We start from the raw sequence: 17452 nt of genomic DNA on the forward strand, positions 1-17452 counted from the left end.
ACAAGGAAGACGGCGTCGAGAGAAACAAAGAGGCTCCCGAGAGCGACGCGCGTCCTTTAGCTTCGGTCAGAGCGGCGGACGTCTGGTGGGGCAGCGACAGCGCCTCTCGCTGAGGAATGCGAGGAGGGAGGCCGAGAGAGAGAGAGAGAGAGAGAGAGAGAGAGAGAGAGAGAGAGAGAGCGGGAGGCCGCGGCTTCGGCCGGCGACAACCAGTGCGCGCGCGTCCATCGCAGCCTCCAAGCTAAATCCTTGGGTGAGATGAGGCGCCTCCGCGCGCTCTAGCCTCCGTCATGACGTCCGCGCTGCCGTCGTCGTCGTCGTCGTCGTCGTCGTCGTCGTCGCCGCCGTTGCTGCTGCTAGTGTTGTTGTTGCTGGTGTTGCCGTTCTCGCCACTGGTCCCTCGGCCAGGCAAGGCCGAGCGACCGAGTGGCCTCTATGTGGACAACGGCTTCGATCAGACGCTCGTGCACCGCGTCGTCGGGCAGCGTGAGCGTCGCGAGGTCGAACACGAGATCCTGAGCCTGCTGGGGCTGCCGGAGCGGCCACCGCCCCGGCGGCCCCAGGTGCGCCGCTCCGCGCCCAAGTTCCTCCTGGACATCTACAAGAGCGCGTTAGAGGAGGGCTCGAGCCCGAGGCCCGAGCTCAGCGGCCAGGATCTCAGGGCCATCGACCAGAGCGACGTGATAATGAGCTTTGCTGCGAGGAATCAGCACGTGCCGAGCGTCAGGCACGAGCGCGGCAAGAGGCTCTGGTTCGACGTCTCGGAGGCCCCCACGGACGAGCGCGTCGTCGGGGCAGAACTGAGGCTGTACCGGGGCCTCGAGGCGGTGCGCCCGGCGCGCAACCGCGGCTCTTTCACCCTCACGGCCTACAGGGTCCTGAGGCTCGAGGACGGTGAGCGGGAGCTCGAGTACCTGGACGCGGTGAACGCGAGCAGTGGCCGGGAGGGTTGGATCGCACTCAACGTGAGCGCGGCCCTTGAGCACTGGCTGCGAGACCCCGGTGCGAACCGTGGCCTCTACCTCTCGGTGCACCCGGCCGAGCGGCACGTGCACGAGATGCGGCCCGAGGATGTGGGCCTGGTTGGGTTCCGGGGCGCCGCGGACAGGCAGCCATTCATGGTCGGCTTCTTCAAGAGCTCGGGCTTGCGCGAGCGGAAGGTACGACAAAAGCGCGAGGCCAAGCGGAAGAAGAAAGCCGAGGTGGCGGCCCTGGACTACAGACCCGGCAATCCTTACGCCGATCCCCAAGTCCAGTACAACTCGCGCACCTGTAAGATACAGACGCTCTACGTGAGCTTCCGCGACCTCCAGTGGCAGGACTGGATAATCGCACCCGACGGCTACGACGCTTATTACTGCAGCGGCGAGTGCAACTTTCCACTCAACGCCCACATGAACGCGACCAATCACGCGATCGTCCAGACGCTCGTGCACCTCGTGAACCCGGGCAAGGTCCCGAAGCCCTGTTGTGCCCCGACGAAGCTCTCGCCCATCTCCGTCCTGTACTTCCTCGACGAGAGCAACGTCATACTCAAGAAGTACAAGAACATGGTGGTCAAGAGCTGCGGCTGTCACTAGGACCTCGGCCGTTCCTACTCCTCCTCCTCCTCCTCCTCCTCCTCCTCCTCCTCTTCCTCCTTCACCTATTCGCTACCTCATCCAGCTTCGGCTCCACTCCACTCACCGACCGCCCACTCGTCCACTCGCCACCGCCGCCCCCCCCCCCCCCCCCCCCCCCCCCCCCCCCCCCCCCCCCCCCCACCCTCTAATTACGATCCAACTATTGTCCGCCGTCTTTCTTTCCGTTCGCAATACATTTCGGCGAATTGCCCGAAATCTCCGACGCTCTCATCTCCGTATTCTCCGAGTATATCTTCTTTCGTCGTCTCAATCATCGTCATTATCATCATTATCATCGTTCTCCTCTTCTTCCGTTGACCCGCGCTTTGCTCGCTTGTTCGCTCTCTCGCTTCACTCCCTTCCTTCCTTCCTTCTTCTCCTCATTTCCTTTACTTCGAGCCTCCTCCAGTCACCAGTGCGGGCTCATTTGATCATTTACTAACGTTCCTACGCCAAATTACATCTCCGCTTGACTCAACCCTATTAAAAAAAAAAAAAAAAAACAAAAATTCTTTCCGCAATATTATAACAATTACAGCGTTCAATTTAGTCCTCAATTAGTCAATCATTAATAAAAATTCCCATATTATTGCATGCATTAATTGCACTGACATCGGCCATTATTGCGCGAACAAATAATAAAATGCTCTTTTTAATGCGGTGTTCCAGTGTTATTAGAAAGTCGATTAATAGCACATTTTTGTGAACGACAAACTCGTATCCATTCAAATCCAAGTTTCTCCGTCATCCAAGTTCTTCCGTCAAGCAATAAAATTCTTGCTTTACCTAACGCATAAACTATTTTCCCCTACGATATTTATCTTCTGCTTATATCATGAAAGTATATTAAATCGATCGATTATAACTTTATATATTTGTGTACAGATTAAGTATACGTATCACAGTGCCACTACCATAATGAAAATATTAAAAAAAATTGTAAGTCACACAAACGTATTCATTACGTTTTCATTCAACGTATGAAAACGTAAAAAAAAATTCATAAAAAACATGTATTACTTGGAACACTATGATATTTCTTACTACTTACATACTGTACGAACAGTTGAATTTCTTTTTATTCTCTTTCTTCATTAAAAATACGTTCATTCATCTGAAATGTTCGTTTTATTTAATATATGTAACACATGTTTAAAATCCTGTCAAAATTTACACACGCGCCTGCTGCATCTTGAATTGTATTTTTATAAAATATATAAATATTTTCACTAGGGTGTACTTAGAGTATAAGACATTTAAAATGAATATACTATTAACATATAAAGTGCTTTTTATACAAAAAATCGTTTGCCATAAAAATACAATAATTGTCATTATTAAGTACATAATATGTTAAGCAATCATTTGTATGAGCGTTTTAACGTATAATACACTAGAAAACTAAAACTATCTGTATAACTGTATAATTATATATTATATATTTCAAAAATGAGAATGATACAAAAGCTTTCATAATAATTTTGTAATTAACCGAACGTACTCTTCGTTTATTGTTTCAATGGCATTATTATGGTCTTCATAGAAATGAATAATTTATTATTGTATTAATAGAAGATAAACTGAAATTTTTCTATATATATAAGCAATAATTATGTAGTAAACATTTAATAATTTGTAAGATATATGTGTATTTTGAAGTAAAAAGTATAATTTACTAACTACTTGTTATATAATTTTACCATTTTCTAAGATATATTTTTAACAAAGACAATAAAATAATACAAAAACGTAACCCGAAAATATTTTTATTTTTTCCATTAATTTTACAAATTAAATAATAATAAAATGTATTTTTAATATAAATATATAGATTCCCAAATGCAGATGATATAAAAATTAAAATAATTTTTAATTCAACGTAAATCAGAGGATGAAATAATCTAATCCATAGACTATCCACTTTTTATTGATTCTTTTTAAAAATTTTTTCGTATTGTTAGAATTATTTGAAATTTGCTTACTTTTTCTAGTATTCTATATTAACAAAAAAAAAACAAAAAAAAAAACAAAAAAACAAACATAACATCGATAGTGTAGAGATCTGTATAAATCTGTACAATATCAATTATATTATTTAGCCCACCTATATAAATTTCTTTATTAACCATCAATCCATCATTAGCAACATCATCGTCATGTTATTACCAATTATTTTTATTATCACTTGTAATATTCATACAACATCAAATACTCTTCAACCAATTGCTTCCAAATTAAAACCATTAATTTGAAAAATATCGTTTAACTTACGCAAAATTCAAATACCGAATTGATTATATATGTATATTTACTTTTGCATATACAATCGTTTCTACGAAGAATTTATATTATTACACATTTTAAATTGTTCAATGTGACCTACTATAATTATTATATTTATGATTTTAAATTTAAAATTAACTCGTTAATTTTCACAAGTATTTATTATACGAAAACTGAAATACTTGAAAATACCTTATTAAGAGAATTTTACAATTTATGTAAATCATACGGGATTTATTAAAATTTTATAACATATTTCTAATGAAATAGTAATACTTTATTACATAATCTTAAAATTACATTAATAATGCGTATATAAGAATACACGTTGGTGTGCACTGTATGCAAGGAAGGTAAAGTAGATTATAGTTTGAAATTGAATAAAAATGTCTTGATTATACACAATGATATATTTCAGCATTTTTAAATAGTCAATATTTGACAATATTATTGGAAACAGACATTATAAATATATAAGTAAATACGGTAAAGATGCAGGATGCGTGCTATACGTTATAGATTATGTAAACATTCTAGATTACACGTTATTCGAACTAAAAAAATATTTATTTATTCCGATTTCAAGATTTGATCATCAGATAAGTATCATCAGATATGTTATCATCAGAATCTAGCGATATAACTTTAATAATACATAAGATAATCCATGCAATAATAAAATTTTTAAATGCGGTTACCCATATGACATTCTCTAACTATTTGTATATCACGAAATTAAACTTTATTTCAAGTCTGAGAAAAATAAAGAACGTTTACATTTATTTTGCAATATTGAATGTACCTTCTAAGCAATATTTATGTGTCTTTACAATAGCGCACATATAATTAACTTTGTACTTTCACATTGCGTCGTTGTTGCACACTGCGAGTGTATGTATAAATATTCTTATATCAGATTGCAATATACAATTTTATATACCTAATGTATAATTACTGTTGCCTAATTGTTTCTAGAGATGCATATTCCAGTAATAGATACAATAATATTTTTACTTATTAGGAATGGACTTGACAATCTTTTTACTATGTCTTATATGAACAAAATTTCTACACTAAATAAAAATATACATCCTAATGAATTGTATAAGATGGATTGATTTTGTTATTACTTATAATATTTTCCATAAAATTTGATATTTCGAATTTTCGCAATTGAATTGAATTTGTTGATAAAATTTCTTTAATTATATAGAATATTCATCAAAATTTATTCTAATTTACCAATCTTACAGAAATAGTTTTAATCCTCTATATAAATTCATTAATCTACTAAAATAAAAATATATATTAAAAAGGCACTATAATACACAATCACGTGTGATGTATATTTTTTTAAGGAATATATAAATAATATACAATCTTAATTAATATAAATTTACTAATACAATTGCTATTAAAATATGTATATTTAATAAATAATAATTCACTATACATAGTAAATAAAAATTAACATTCGACTGCTAGTAATTTATGGAACTTTTATGATATCAGGAGTGCTTATTTATTTAACTCGTACAAATAATATTCTTATTAAAGATATTTAAATTATTACAAACATTATTTTGATACTTTTTCATATATATATATATATATATATATATATATATATATATATGTTCTCTTTTACCGACAGAGTTACAAAATCTTTAGCTTATATTGTTAAAATTATGAATAATAAATGAAATGTTTCTCGTTTCAATGTCGAAATTTCATTTCAAGGATCTATCAAGTCTATTTATTCTATAGTTTTTAATCGAATGATGCACATAACTTTTCACGTGTTATTGTTGCATAACTGCTTCTTGAAATAGGTTAGGTCAGTTTCTTAAAAACAAAATCAGACTCAACGTTGCATTACACTTTGTAATAATGTTCGTATATTTAAATCACATGAAAATTTTAATAAGAGATTATTTATTTGAAAAAATTAACTAATCGTAAACAAATATAAATACAAGTTTTTTTATATATTATTTTAAAGACTGTACATTGAATAAAAAAAGTCTTACAATGTTACGATATTTTTATAAAAATGGTTATCAAGTTGTGGATGAATCAATTGTTAAATTAAGAAGATTTTCAATAAAATACTCGGTATGTAAGGAAGTTATTGTTAAACTTATTTTATTTTATATGTGCTAATTATAAAATTTTCATAATAGACAGATTTAGACAATGATTTTATAAGCAATGAAGAAATAGAAAAACAATTTCCCGATGCATCAAAAAAGGAAAAAAAATTGGATAAAGACACGTATATTATAAAATGTAAAAGATCTAGTTTTAATTTCTATAAAAATCAAACTTATTCTAAGTTTCAAATAATACCATTGGCTTCTAGAGGATGGCAGCACAAAGATTCAAGAGGTGATTACTTCACGATATATCCTGTTAAAAATGTAATTATATACTTTTGTATATTATATGCAAATTTTCTATATATATTTTATTTAGAAAAAATTTTATTTGAATAATAGTGTTAGTAGAAATTGATAAATTGACTATTGAATTTTAAATTATATTTTAATTTAAAATCCAAAATTTAAAATCCAAAATTTAAAATCCTTGTATTATAAAAACAATTTTGATAAATAAGTTATTAAAAGACCGTCTGACATAGTAGAATATTTAAAATACAATTATTAAATGGAAATGAAATTTTAGAATACAAATAAGATTTATGTTTATTCGATTTATTTATTCAATTATTTTTCAGCTTGACAATTATTGAATTAATTTCACAAATACATTAATGCATATATTTAATTATATCAGTGGTATTATATGTTGATCTTTGTATAATCCATTCATTTTTTCCAATTAATCTTCCGTGTTAAATTATTTCTAGGACAATGTAAATACCGTGGATAAATCAAAAATATTTAAAGACATAATTTTAAATCGACAGTTAGTGACGAATCTCGAAAAACTAAATTTTATTCATCCTACTCATATACAAGTACTAAGTATCCCAAAAATACTAAGTGGAAAAAATATTATTATAACCGCTGAAACAGGCTGTGGCAAAACATTTGCATTTTTACTTCCGTTGCTATATCAAATAAGTAATTGGAAGCCAATGATAAAAAGAAAAGTAAATTCTCCTTTAGGACTTATCTTAACACCAAGCCACGATTTAACTTTGCAAATTTGTGTAAGTAATAAAATTTCTAATTTTATTTTTATACTGTTTATATTCCTTAAAATTTGTCTATAATGCCTATATTTCTTATAGAGCGAAGCAAAGAAATTATCTAAGCAGATGGATTTGAAAATTAGTAGCTATATCGGGGGACAAACAATGAAAATAGCAAAAGATCCACCAATTCATCAAGTTGATCTTATTATTGCAAGCTTAGGAGTATTATCTAAGTTGGTGACATGGAATATCTACGATATGAATTATGTCAGACATATTGTTCTCGACGAAGCTGATGTTTTACTGGATCCAACTTTTAGTGATAAACTATCTCATTTTATACATACAATGCCTGTATTAAAATTATCTTTTATATTAAATAAGTTAAAATTTTCAGTATTAGAATATAAATTAAACATCAAGCTTAATTCTTTTACCATTAGTAATTATGTAAATTAGTAATTTTCTAATCACGGATAGGCATATATATATATATATATATTTAATAATAGTATATTCATAATACTGAATGTGATTAATAATTTATATTCTATTATATCATTAATTGCACTATAAATACAAATTTTTAGGTTTCAGACCAAAGCTTTTGTTCAAATCCAAATTTCCCATATCAAGTGCAATTAACTTTGAGTTCAGCAACAATTCCTGAAAATTTACCTTCAAAGCTACATTCATTTGTTAAAGTAGGTACTGAAATTTATGAAAATTCTTTTTAAACAATATATTTTATGAATAATAATTATTATTTTCAGAATAATTATTTAGAACCAGTGGTAAGTGGGAATCAACACCAAATTAGCGTACCACAAAAATTTTTGAGACTGAAAACAGCAGATAAACCAATGGAATTGTTAAAGCTCATTAAAGCCAAAATTAAAAGTAAAATTCCGATAATAATATTTACCAACACCATTAAAACATGTGATTTTGTTTCACTATTTCTGAAGTCTTATAATATTCATTGCATTCGTTTACACGGGGACATGCCTATTGAGTTAAAACGCGGTAAATTTAACGAATTTCAAATTGGAATATCTAATATTTTAGTTACTACAGATGCCGGTGCACGAGGACTTGATACCATTCACGTTCAACAAGTCATTAACTATGATTTTCCATTAATTTCATCAGAATACATTCATAGGTAATTAACTTATTTTTGTTACATAATAATGAAAGATCGACACCCATATTAATTAAAATAATATTACTTAAATAATGTTATCAATTGTAATTATCGTTTAAAAAAAAAACTTTTTGTTTAATGGGTGCATAATTTTTGTTTAAGGTGTGGAAGAACTGGAAGAATCGGTAGTCCAAATAGTTGTCAAGTCATTAATTTTATTAGCAGACCACTAGAAATTATTCTAACAAGTAAAATTGAATTTGCTATTAGAAAGAAAACTTCTATTCCTATGATTGATTTTATACATAACGCAAATGAACAAGACGAATTTATAAAATCTAATTCAGACAATAATAAGAGTACAAATTCTTCTGATCCATTCGTAGAACCATCTTATAGAATTCCGCAATAAATTATTTTGTATAATTTTACATATTTTAATAAAATATAAAATTTATAAATAAGACCGGGTGTATTTAACCATATGTATATCTCTATAAACGTAAATATAATTTTATTTAACAATAATTTTAATTTAAATTGCAAATATCCCACAAATTTCGATTTGAATATGAATTTTTTTATATTTATTTATCAAAGCATACATATTAAATAATTTATAATATGTTTTAACGGATATTTCGACGAATATTAAAAGTTTATTATGTCCTTATTTATATGCCATTAAATAGTAAATGATGTCATTCTTTTCATATAACGGTAATATTAATAAAAATAAAATTTAAAGAAAAATTTAGTAGTTTTAACCTACTGATTTTAAATCGTACATTATACGTATGTAAAAAAAAAGTTAATTTAGAAAATGAACGAATGATCAATATTTTATTTTTCTTTATTATATTCATATATAAATATGAAATGTAATTTTTTTTATCTTAAGTCAACTGATTAAGAAAATGACGTAATAATACTAAGATTTCAATTAAGTTCCCAATAATAAAAGATTGAGAAGCATTCAATACACTTGTCAATGCGAAAAACATAAATGACTCGTAAATCTGTTAATTTTAGTGTGACATTTGATCTGATTACACTTATATAAAAATTACGTGCCCGTAACTTGCTTAAGAAAGTTGTATTTATATTAATGTCTTTTATCTATAATTTTGTTGTATAATCAATTTTGCGATAGTACGCTAATCGAGTAAAACGAGTGATTGTAATTCAAGCAGCGGAAATTGAAAAAGGAAAATGCATAAATTGAACAGAAGTGAAAAACCGAACTAAATAAATAGACATTCGCATATTTGTTATCAATTTTTTTAATTAACAACAAAGTCAATTTTATGTTAATAAAATAATAATGGAATGTTTCTATGAGAAATATACCACAAGATTTTCAATTGACATAATCCTATGCCATAAGCTATATGTTTAATCTTAAATAAGAAGATTTATTGAGAATCAGTGGTTTTTTAATAATGATAATGATAATTATCTTTTGTTTGTTATCGTTATTTTGTAGCTTGTATGAAATAGCTATCCAGCAATTTCAAAATCAATTAACCACGTCGATACTGTTAACTTTGGTATATTTATCGCTCCAGAATAGTTTTTTCTTACGCGTGAGAGCCAATATTGTTTAAATACGCTATAAATTAATATGTATATTACACGCGCATACGCACGTGCAAAAACAGATCATTATATACGGCAATTTTATAATACTGTAGAAGTTCGCCGTTACTACTCATTTTAATACCGAATTTTACATTTTAATAGCCATTTAAATTCTACATCAAGTAATAATCGTGAAATTGAATATTATCAATAATAATAATAACAAATTTTCTAGTAACTCCAGTAATTAATATATCATGGATTGCATGAATAGAAAAAAAAAAGAAGAAGAATCTTGCTATTTACTTTTATTACTGAATTCATTCCGCGCCCTTTTATTTAAACATCTTAATAATTGATTTTTTTTATTTAATTGCAAATAAAATTTATAATTCGAATGGTAATTTATAATGAAAATCTAATGGAGCAATTTAAAGTATATTTTAATAATTTGTCTAAAGAAAAAAAAATCTAAATTTTTGATTCGAATGATACACGAAACATCGAGTTATAAATAAGCGTATAAACAATGTAAATTGACATTTATAAAAGTTTTATTTTAATAATCTAAATAGATACCCTTTTGACGCTTTATTAAAAATTTTATATGTATTTCTATTATACGGCCATAAAGTTTCATTATCAAAAACGAAATTGCATAAAAATTTAGTGCGTATTATTTATAATAAAGAAGTTAAGTCATTAAGAAATACAATTAATTTCAGAATTTATTACAATACATGAGTAAATATTATTTTTAATTCAAATCGTAGTTACATTGAAATATAATTTATTATTACGACATGATATTTTCATAACGTTGATCCTCTGACTTGATGTACAAGTACCTTTGTCGTTAATATTTCTTCCACTGAAAAATGTAGGCGTTGTATAAAATTATGAGCTGCGAGAGTCCAGCGTTTGGAGTACTCCTCCTCGTTGCTGTATTTTAGCGTACTTGCACGTATGCCTGGACGTACATCATGTGTATTAGCGATAAAGGTAACAACGGTACTTGCTCACGCCGCATGAGCATTGTGACGCAAAGTGAGAGCATCACCAACGACCGTCATAATTATGAAGTAATTAACTTGGCTACTTCGCGTGACATGTAGAACAGACACGTATTTTCTATGCTTTTCCCATTTTAATAACCGGTGGTTCATTGTTTTTTTTTTTTTTTTTTTTTTCATTTTTTTCTTCTTCTTTACGTTAGGTTCGATTTAAAGTACGGCTTTTTCGTAATTATAGAAAAATGTTGTATTTCCTTGTCAAGGACCTACGAAATACCGTTTTCTTTTTCATACTTTTTCTATGTAACAACAATTGCTCATAATACATATTCATACGCTTAATTATCATTTATTCATCTCGTTAAGTGCACTGTAACATTTCCATATAAACACACGTATTTTCTAGTTCGCTTTGAAATTAGTAATTTTACGTGGAGAAATTACTATTATTTAAAATCAATAAAATAATGGAAAATCAATAAAGCGATAAAAGGTTATAATATTATCGAGCTATTATTAGTTACTACTTTTATATTATTAAGTAAAAAATTAAGCACCCACAATGGATTTTCAAATTAATAGATTATTAAGGCTACAATTGTATTAGCATAATAATAGTAAAAAAAAAAAAAAAAAGAAAATGTCAATATCCTTTTCGTAGATAACAAAATATTTTTTTTTGCTAATCGGAGCTTGAAGGTACATTTAGTTTTAAATATATTAAAATGAAAGTATTCAGTCAGTTTCTAAAAACAAAATGAGTTTTTAGTTAACTTAAACAATCGATGAGTTTACGAAGCTTAAACGACATTTTATGCATATTTGAATATAAATAATTTATTAATAATTTATACGACATTATCATGTATTATATAATGTAGCGATTAAATTATTAAAAAAAAATTGTCACTCTGAATTGTGAACATGAATGAACAGAAAAAGAAAAAAAATTACGAGTAAAGGTACCAAGAGTTTCGAATAATAATAGCGTTTCTATGACTCGAAGAAATTTCGAGAGAGTCAAAGGAAAAGTAAGAATTAGATATTAAAAGTAAATGTTACACTCTGTTTAAGTTCACTTTCTTCATCCAATTAACTAAAAGTGGGCTACAGCCAGGGCCCTCTATATCCTTGTAGGCGCAATTATTTAAAATATCACATGTGTAAATATCGACAATGATAATTCAAATTTTTTACTACGCCAATCATACTACCTCAATCCAGCGCATAGCGCTTTCTTTCTTTCTCGCTTTCACTAGTTGCACCGAATGGTCGGATCTCCGACATTTTTCCCTCTCGACACATAGTTTGCATTACGATATTTTCAATGGATACCCAGCTTGTATCGATTACTCTATCCACGCTTCAAGTTTATCTCTGTCTTATGCGCGCCAGTCGATAATGGAATCCTTCTAAAATTTCTTGTTCTTCGCGTCTGTGATATTCGGATGACAAGCTTTAACAAAAGAGACGACACATGCCGTAGTAAGTGCATTCACAAAATCTGATAGAAGAACAAAAGATTTCAAATAGTAGAGAAAATATTGTAAAAGAAATTAGCGCCACGAAGCTGACTCGTAATAGCATAAAGCTAATACGAAGTTTTATACACTTTTTCACATTTTCCAATGACAATTCAATAGTAATTGGACGATAAACGAATAATTGCGTTCTAATAATTGGAAATTCACTTCAACGAATCTAAATTTTTAATCGCAAAAAGTTAGCATGTCATTTATCAAATTATCAATAAGGACATTTCATAAGTATTTAAGAAATCTAGATTATACTGATTTCGGGAAATAAGTTGTACCGAGAATATTAATAGACGTTTTATCATTAATATAAGACCAAATTAAGTTAATACAATTGAGATAAAAATCTTAAATTAAATTTGTATTCAATACTTAACATTGACTAAGCGATCTCTTACACTATCATTGATATTTTTGTGGTTTGCTGGAACATCAGGGCAATCATGAATATAATATAGGTTACTCTTACTATAGACCTTTACTTCTGTGAATATCCGATTAATTCTGTGATAAATCTCTTCTATACGCATAAATATAGAAAGTTTGTATACAGTTAGCAAATGTATAATGCACACAAGCCTACACAAGTGAAATTACTTTATATAAAAACTCGAAACAGTTTTCGTGGACAATGTTTTGTTAAACCTCTTAATTTTCTATTATGATCATGGGTTTAGAAAAATTTTTTTAATTTCCTCTTCCTGTAACGACACGCCACTACTTACTTATATAAAACCATATTACTGCCTTTGTGTTGAAAATCTTAAATTAAAAAAAAAAAAAAAAAAAAAACTCCTTGACTGACTTTTCAGTTGCGGTCATCCCTATGGATATAAATTTTAATTTTTAATAAAATCCAACTGCTTACATTCTCTTCTTCGAGTAGCCTCACATTTTTTAATAGTTTGCAAAGTAATTCAAACGAATAAAAGTTGGTTTTATTTGTATAGAGGGTAAGTCTTTTGCATTTCACATCATTTATAATATATAAATGAGTATAGAAAAACCAATTAAAAATATAAGACGACTTTTGGGATTATTATTCGCGAACAATTGAACGAATGAAAATTATTCTTAAATAAATAACCAAATTAGCATTTATATTTACTCTAATAGTAATATTAACTAGTTATATTTTAGAACGAATGGATAAATCTTTACAATATTTTTATTCATTATTTAAATTTGTCAAATTTTCATTTTTAAATCTTAGCCAAATGCAACGTGACGATTTGCATATAAAAAAATCATTACCCGAACATTTAATTAAGCATAACTGATTATATTAATAATAATAATAATTGTAAAATTAAGTTTTGTATGGAGAAGCAGATGTGGCGAGATACACAGAAGATGGGATTGCAATTAGCTCAAATAAAGTAAAGTTGCACATGTGTAATTCAGGTGCCTGGGGATCCACCTACATCTACCTACATCCACCCACGTAAGCACAGATCGTAACTCGAAAATCAAGAGGAAAAGTTTATTAAATTATGTAAAAGCGAGAAAGTCATCAACCCTTGAATCCGGGCACGCTCATAAAAAATTCAAGTCTGAAAGCGAAGGAATTTATCGGCTCCCGTCCAATGCCAGCGTAATACGGGACGAAGGTAAGTAGCGCGTCGGAGGGCCGGAAGTGCGATTTTATCATCCGTAAAGCCGCGCCACACGCGCTGATTCCACGCGGATCCCCGTATTCGCGCATGTGGCCGACAACCGGGCGTAACGAGCCTCACCTACATTATCGCGTGTCGGCGTCGCGCAGCTGCGACGACCGACTTGGCTAAATTATGGATGGATATTCGCCAGGAGGGGCTGATCTTGCGCATCCCCCGCTGCGAATTCCAGAAGTTAGCAGTGCTCATCTCGTCCGGGACGTTCTTTTTCCTACGCCATTGGATAAACGGCTTCGATTGCCTAGAACTCTTAACAATTAATAAGCTCCCTGTATCTTTTCTCCTGTGCATTTTTACGTATTTTTTCAAAGTTATTACTGCCGGAGCATTACGGGCAGACAAACGGATATGGAGAGAATTATGGCGCCCAACGTCAATGATATTGTAATGCTTCGTTAATGTACAGAAGCTTTACCTGAACAAGTCGATAAATGTAATGGGCGATAATATCCAACGTCGCTAAGTGACGATTGAAAAACTAGTTGGTACATGCAAAGATCTTCCTAATCTTCCTAAATCATATTAGGCCTATAATTTGCAGAATTTGCACCAAGTCTCCGTTGTTCCACGCTCTTCTTCAACACGATTGTTGTAGCTTTTGACCAGACCTTAATATCGTTTATAACAATAAATCAAAGAAATCCGTCACATTGACCGGAGCAAATTTTGCAACGAATCTAAGCACGCGTACGATTAAAACATGAATGCATTATCTTGAATCTTATTATTGTAGATATAAATTAACAGGGTATTTATTTAATCATTTTAGAAATCAATCGTTATATTCATCCTCATTCCCTTAAAAATGATATTCTATTAACAAATTTGGTAAGATTGCTGCTTCCTTATTGCATTACTACGTAATTCGAGATAATGGTAATATATACATTTTCAAATTAACTGAAATTATTGCAATTAATCCGTCATTTTTTGTATTGTATTTCATATTATACAAGTTTTATGCAAAACTTTTGAAACTATAAAAGTTTATCTTCTCCCGCTCTTACCTTTTCTTCTCCAATAGTCATTCGTTTAAGGCATTTTCCGCACTCGGATAAGTTTGCAATTGATAATAACAGCGTTTAAAAATAATTATAAAGTTTTCGATTCCATATAAAGTGCAGAAATAAATAGAGCGACTTAAATTTAAAATCACCAAAGCGTGAATATTGCAATTAAACATTTTTAACGTTTCTCTCCATGTCCCTGATAAAAAGAACGAACAGTTGATATTGCATTTTGCGTATGCGTTAGTTCAAGAAATATTAACATATCCATGCATTACATGATTATAATTATTATAAATAAAGAATTTTGTAATTTTAACTGGAATCGTAACGTTACGGGTCATGACTCACTTCCAATGACGCACACATTCCTCGCGAAAGTTACGCAAGTTATTAAAAATGTCATTTTTTTAATTATAAATTTCTTTGGAATCAAAAATAAGCTTGTAGCTCGATCGAGCAATTACGTAACTCCTTGGTTGAAGAGAAGACATCTCGGTTAATTCGGAGGGACGAAGAGCGAAACAATACTGCTTACAAATAATTAGCTTATAATAGCTTAAAATAAAATAAAAACAAAAAATGAACTGAAAAAAAAAGCTTCATTAATATGCCTAGACGATTACGTACTTGCGGAACAGGATGTCACACGCTGAAAATTACAGGAAGAGGTTCGAGAAGAAGATATTATTCTCCAAGAATTTTTGTATACAAACTGTGAGAGGCAATTGTTCATTCTTCGATATTTCAATTAAATGAACATTGTGGACTTGTACAAAGCTGATAGACTGGTACTCAAGTAGCTTTTACAATCAATATTGATCTTGTATAATCGACACACGTCTAATCACTCACAATCAATTATCCCAGCCAACATGCTTTTTGCTGTATGCCCAGGCATACATTATTTAATAAATAATAATCCAAATTGTCTACGAGAGAATAAATGGAAAGCCTATAATGATGTCGCTTCCTTTCTCATATTACATTAATCGAACTAGCTTTGTCGCGGACGCGCATGGCAAATGGAAATATTGCATAGATATATTTGGCTTAAACCCCACCCCCCCCCCCCCCCCACCCGCCCACCGCCCCATACACACAAAACTAAAAACTATATTAAAAAAAAAAAAAAAAAAAAAAAAAACATGCTTCGAAAGTGAGCATCGGGGATGGAAATTTGAGACCGCGAGCCAAGCAATAGTCATGGTTGCAAGAATGTGCAACGTGACGAAAACTCTTGAGCTCAATAATTGATTTGAAGAAAAAGCTTGGCAATCATCCTACGATCGAACGTATTTTTAACTGCAAATTAGAAGAAAATGCATCCGAAAGTTAGCCACGCTTTCAAAATCAGGAGGAATCGTTCGAGATAACGCTCACTACGACTTATAATACAATCCAGGCAACGCTTTCATCGATTAACGGCTGCCACGTAAAAAAGGTGGCTTTGCCTGCAATAGAAAAGCATGGAGCGTGCTGCTAAAAAATCATGGTCCCCGTGCGAATTTGAGGCTCTTGTTCGCCAGGATGTCAGCCACAGAGTCAAGTCGCGACTAATATCGGCCGAATGTTCAGCCGTGGAAAAGTGTAAGAGTAAAAAATGACGCTGCTAATGGTCATTAGGAACGATCGACTGCACGACAACAACAACAACAAAAATAAGAGCATAAGCAGCAGTAGCAACAGCAGCAGCAGCAGCAGCAGCAGCAGTAGAAGTAGCAGTAGAAGCAGCATCAGCAACAGCAACAGCAATACCGGTGGCGATGATGATCGTGACGGCGGCAACGGCAATGGCAACGGCAGCGGCGGTGGCGGCGGCGGCGGCTGCCACGGAATAAAGAAGCCGTGGCGAGGGGGACGAGGATGGGGCCGGTGGAGGGGAGCGAGGCTCGCGGTGGAGGGAGACCCTGGCGTCCAATTCTGAGCGCCTCGACTCGTCGTCGGCGCTTCCGAGTCCGAGAGGCGACGGATGGATGGTCGTTCGCTCAGTCGTTTCGCGGAGCGCAACCTGTTAGCGTATCTGGCGGTCCCACCAGCCGAGTACGGCGCGCCTTTCCCCACGGCCGATCCTCCCCTCGTTTTTCTATCGCTCTACAAACATCGGAACCCAGCCGCGCGCCAATTCCAATTGCGACCTCCACGGGCCCCACGTCCTCTCGAGCGAAGAGCGAGCTCACCGACGCGTCCCCTGCCCGTACGTCGAAAACCAAGACTGTATATATGCACCACATGCATATCGAGAGAGATTGAGAGAGGCCAAGGCGAGAGGAACCTAACCTCAAAGGGGAAAGCGCGTGCAAGGCCGAGGAAGCGACGCCACGGACTCGCCGTTCGATTCTCGCCAGCCGATCGCGTGTACGTGCGCTTGGAGAGGGTCGCTGAATGTTGGCGCGCGCCCGCGAGAAACGCAACCACCACTACCACC

At 33.5% G+C, this 17452-nt stretch overlaps 2 protein-coding genes across 2 annotated transcripts; both read left to right on the forward strand.

Moving 5' to 3' along the window:
* The first annotated feature begins 290 nt into the window (after positions 1-290).
* On the forward strand, positions 291-1714 carry gbb (glass bottom boat). The gene has a single exon (XM_011506423.1). It carries the CDS (start codon positions 291-293, stop codon positions 1578-1580), a length of 1290 nt encoding a protein of 429 aa, XP_011504725.1. The 3' UTR covers positions 1581-1714.
* Positions 1715-6917: 5203 nt separating this feature from the next.
* Positions 6918-8676, forward strand: Dbp21E2 (putative ATP-dependent RNA helicase Dbp21E2). The gene is made up of 6 exons (XM_011506079.1): positions 6918-7080; positions 7162-7419; positions 7656-7769; positions 7839-7965; positions 8134-8230; positions 8375-8676. Exons 1-6 carry the CDS (start codon positions 7006-7008, stop codon positions 8622-8624), a joined length of 921 nt encoding a protein of 306 aa, XP_011504381.1. The 5' UTR covers positions 6918-7005; the 3' UTR covers positions 8625-8676.
* Positions 8677-17452: the final 8776 nt, after the last annotated feature.

The sequence above is a fragment of the Ceratosolen solmsi genome, unplaced genomic scaffold, assembly GCF_000503995.2.
Source record: "Ceratosolen solmsi marchali unplaced genomic scaffold, CerSol_1.0 scaffold7, whole genome shotgun sequence".
Lineage (NCBI taxonomy): Eukaryota > Metazoa > Arthropoda > Insecta > Hymenoptera > Agaonidae > Ceratosolen > Ceratosolen solmsi.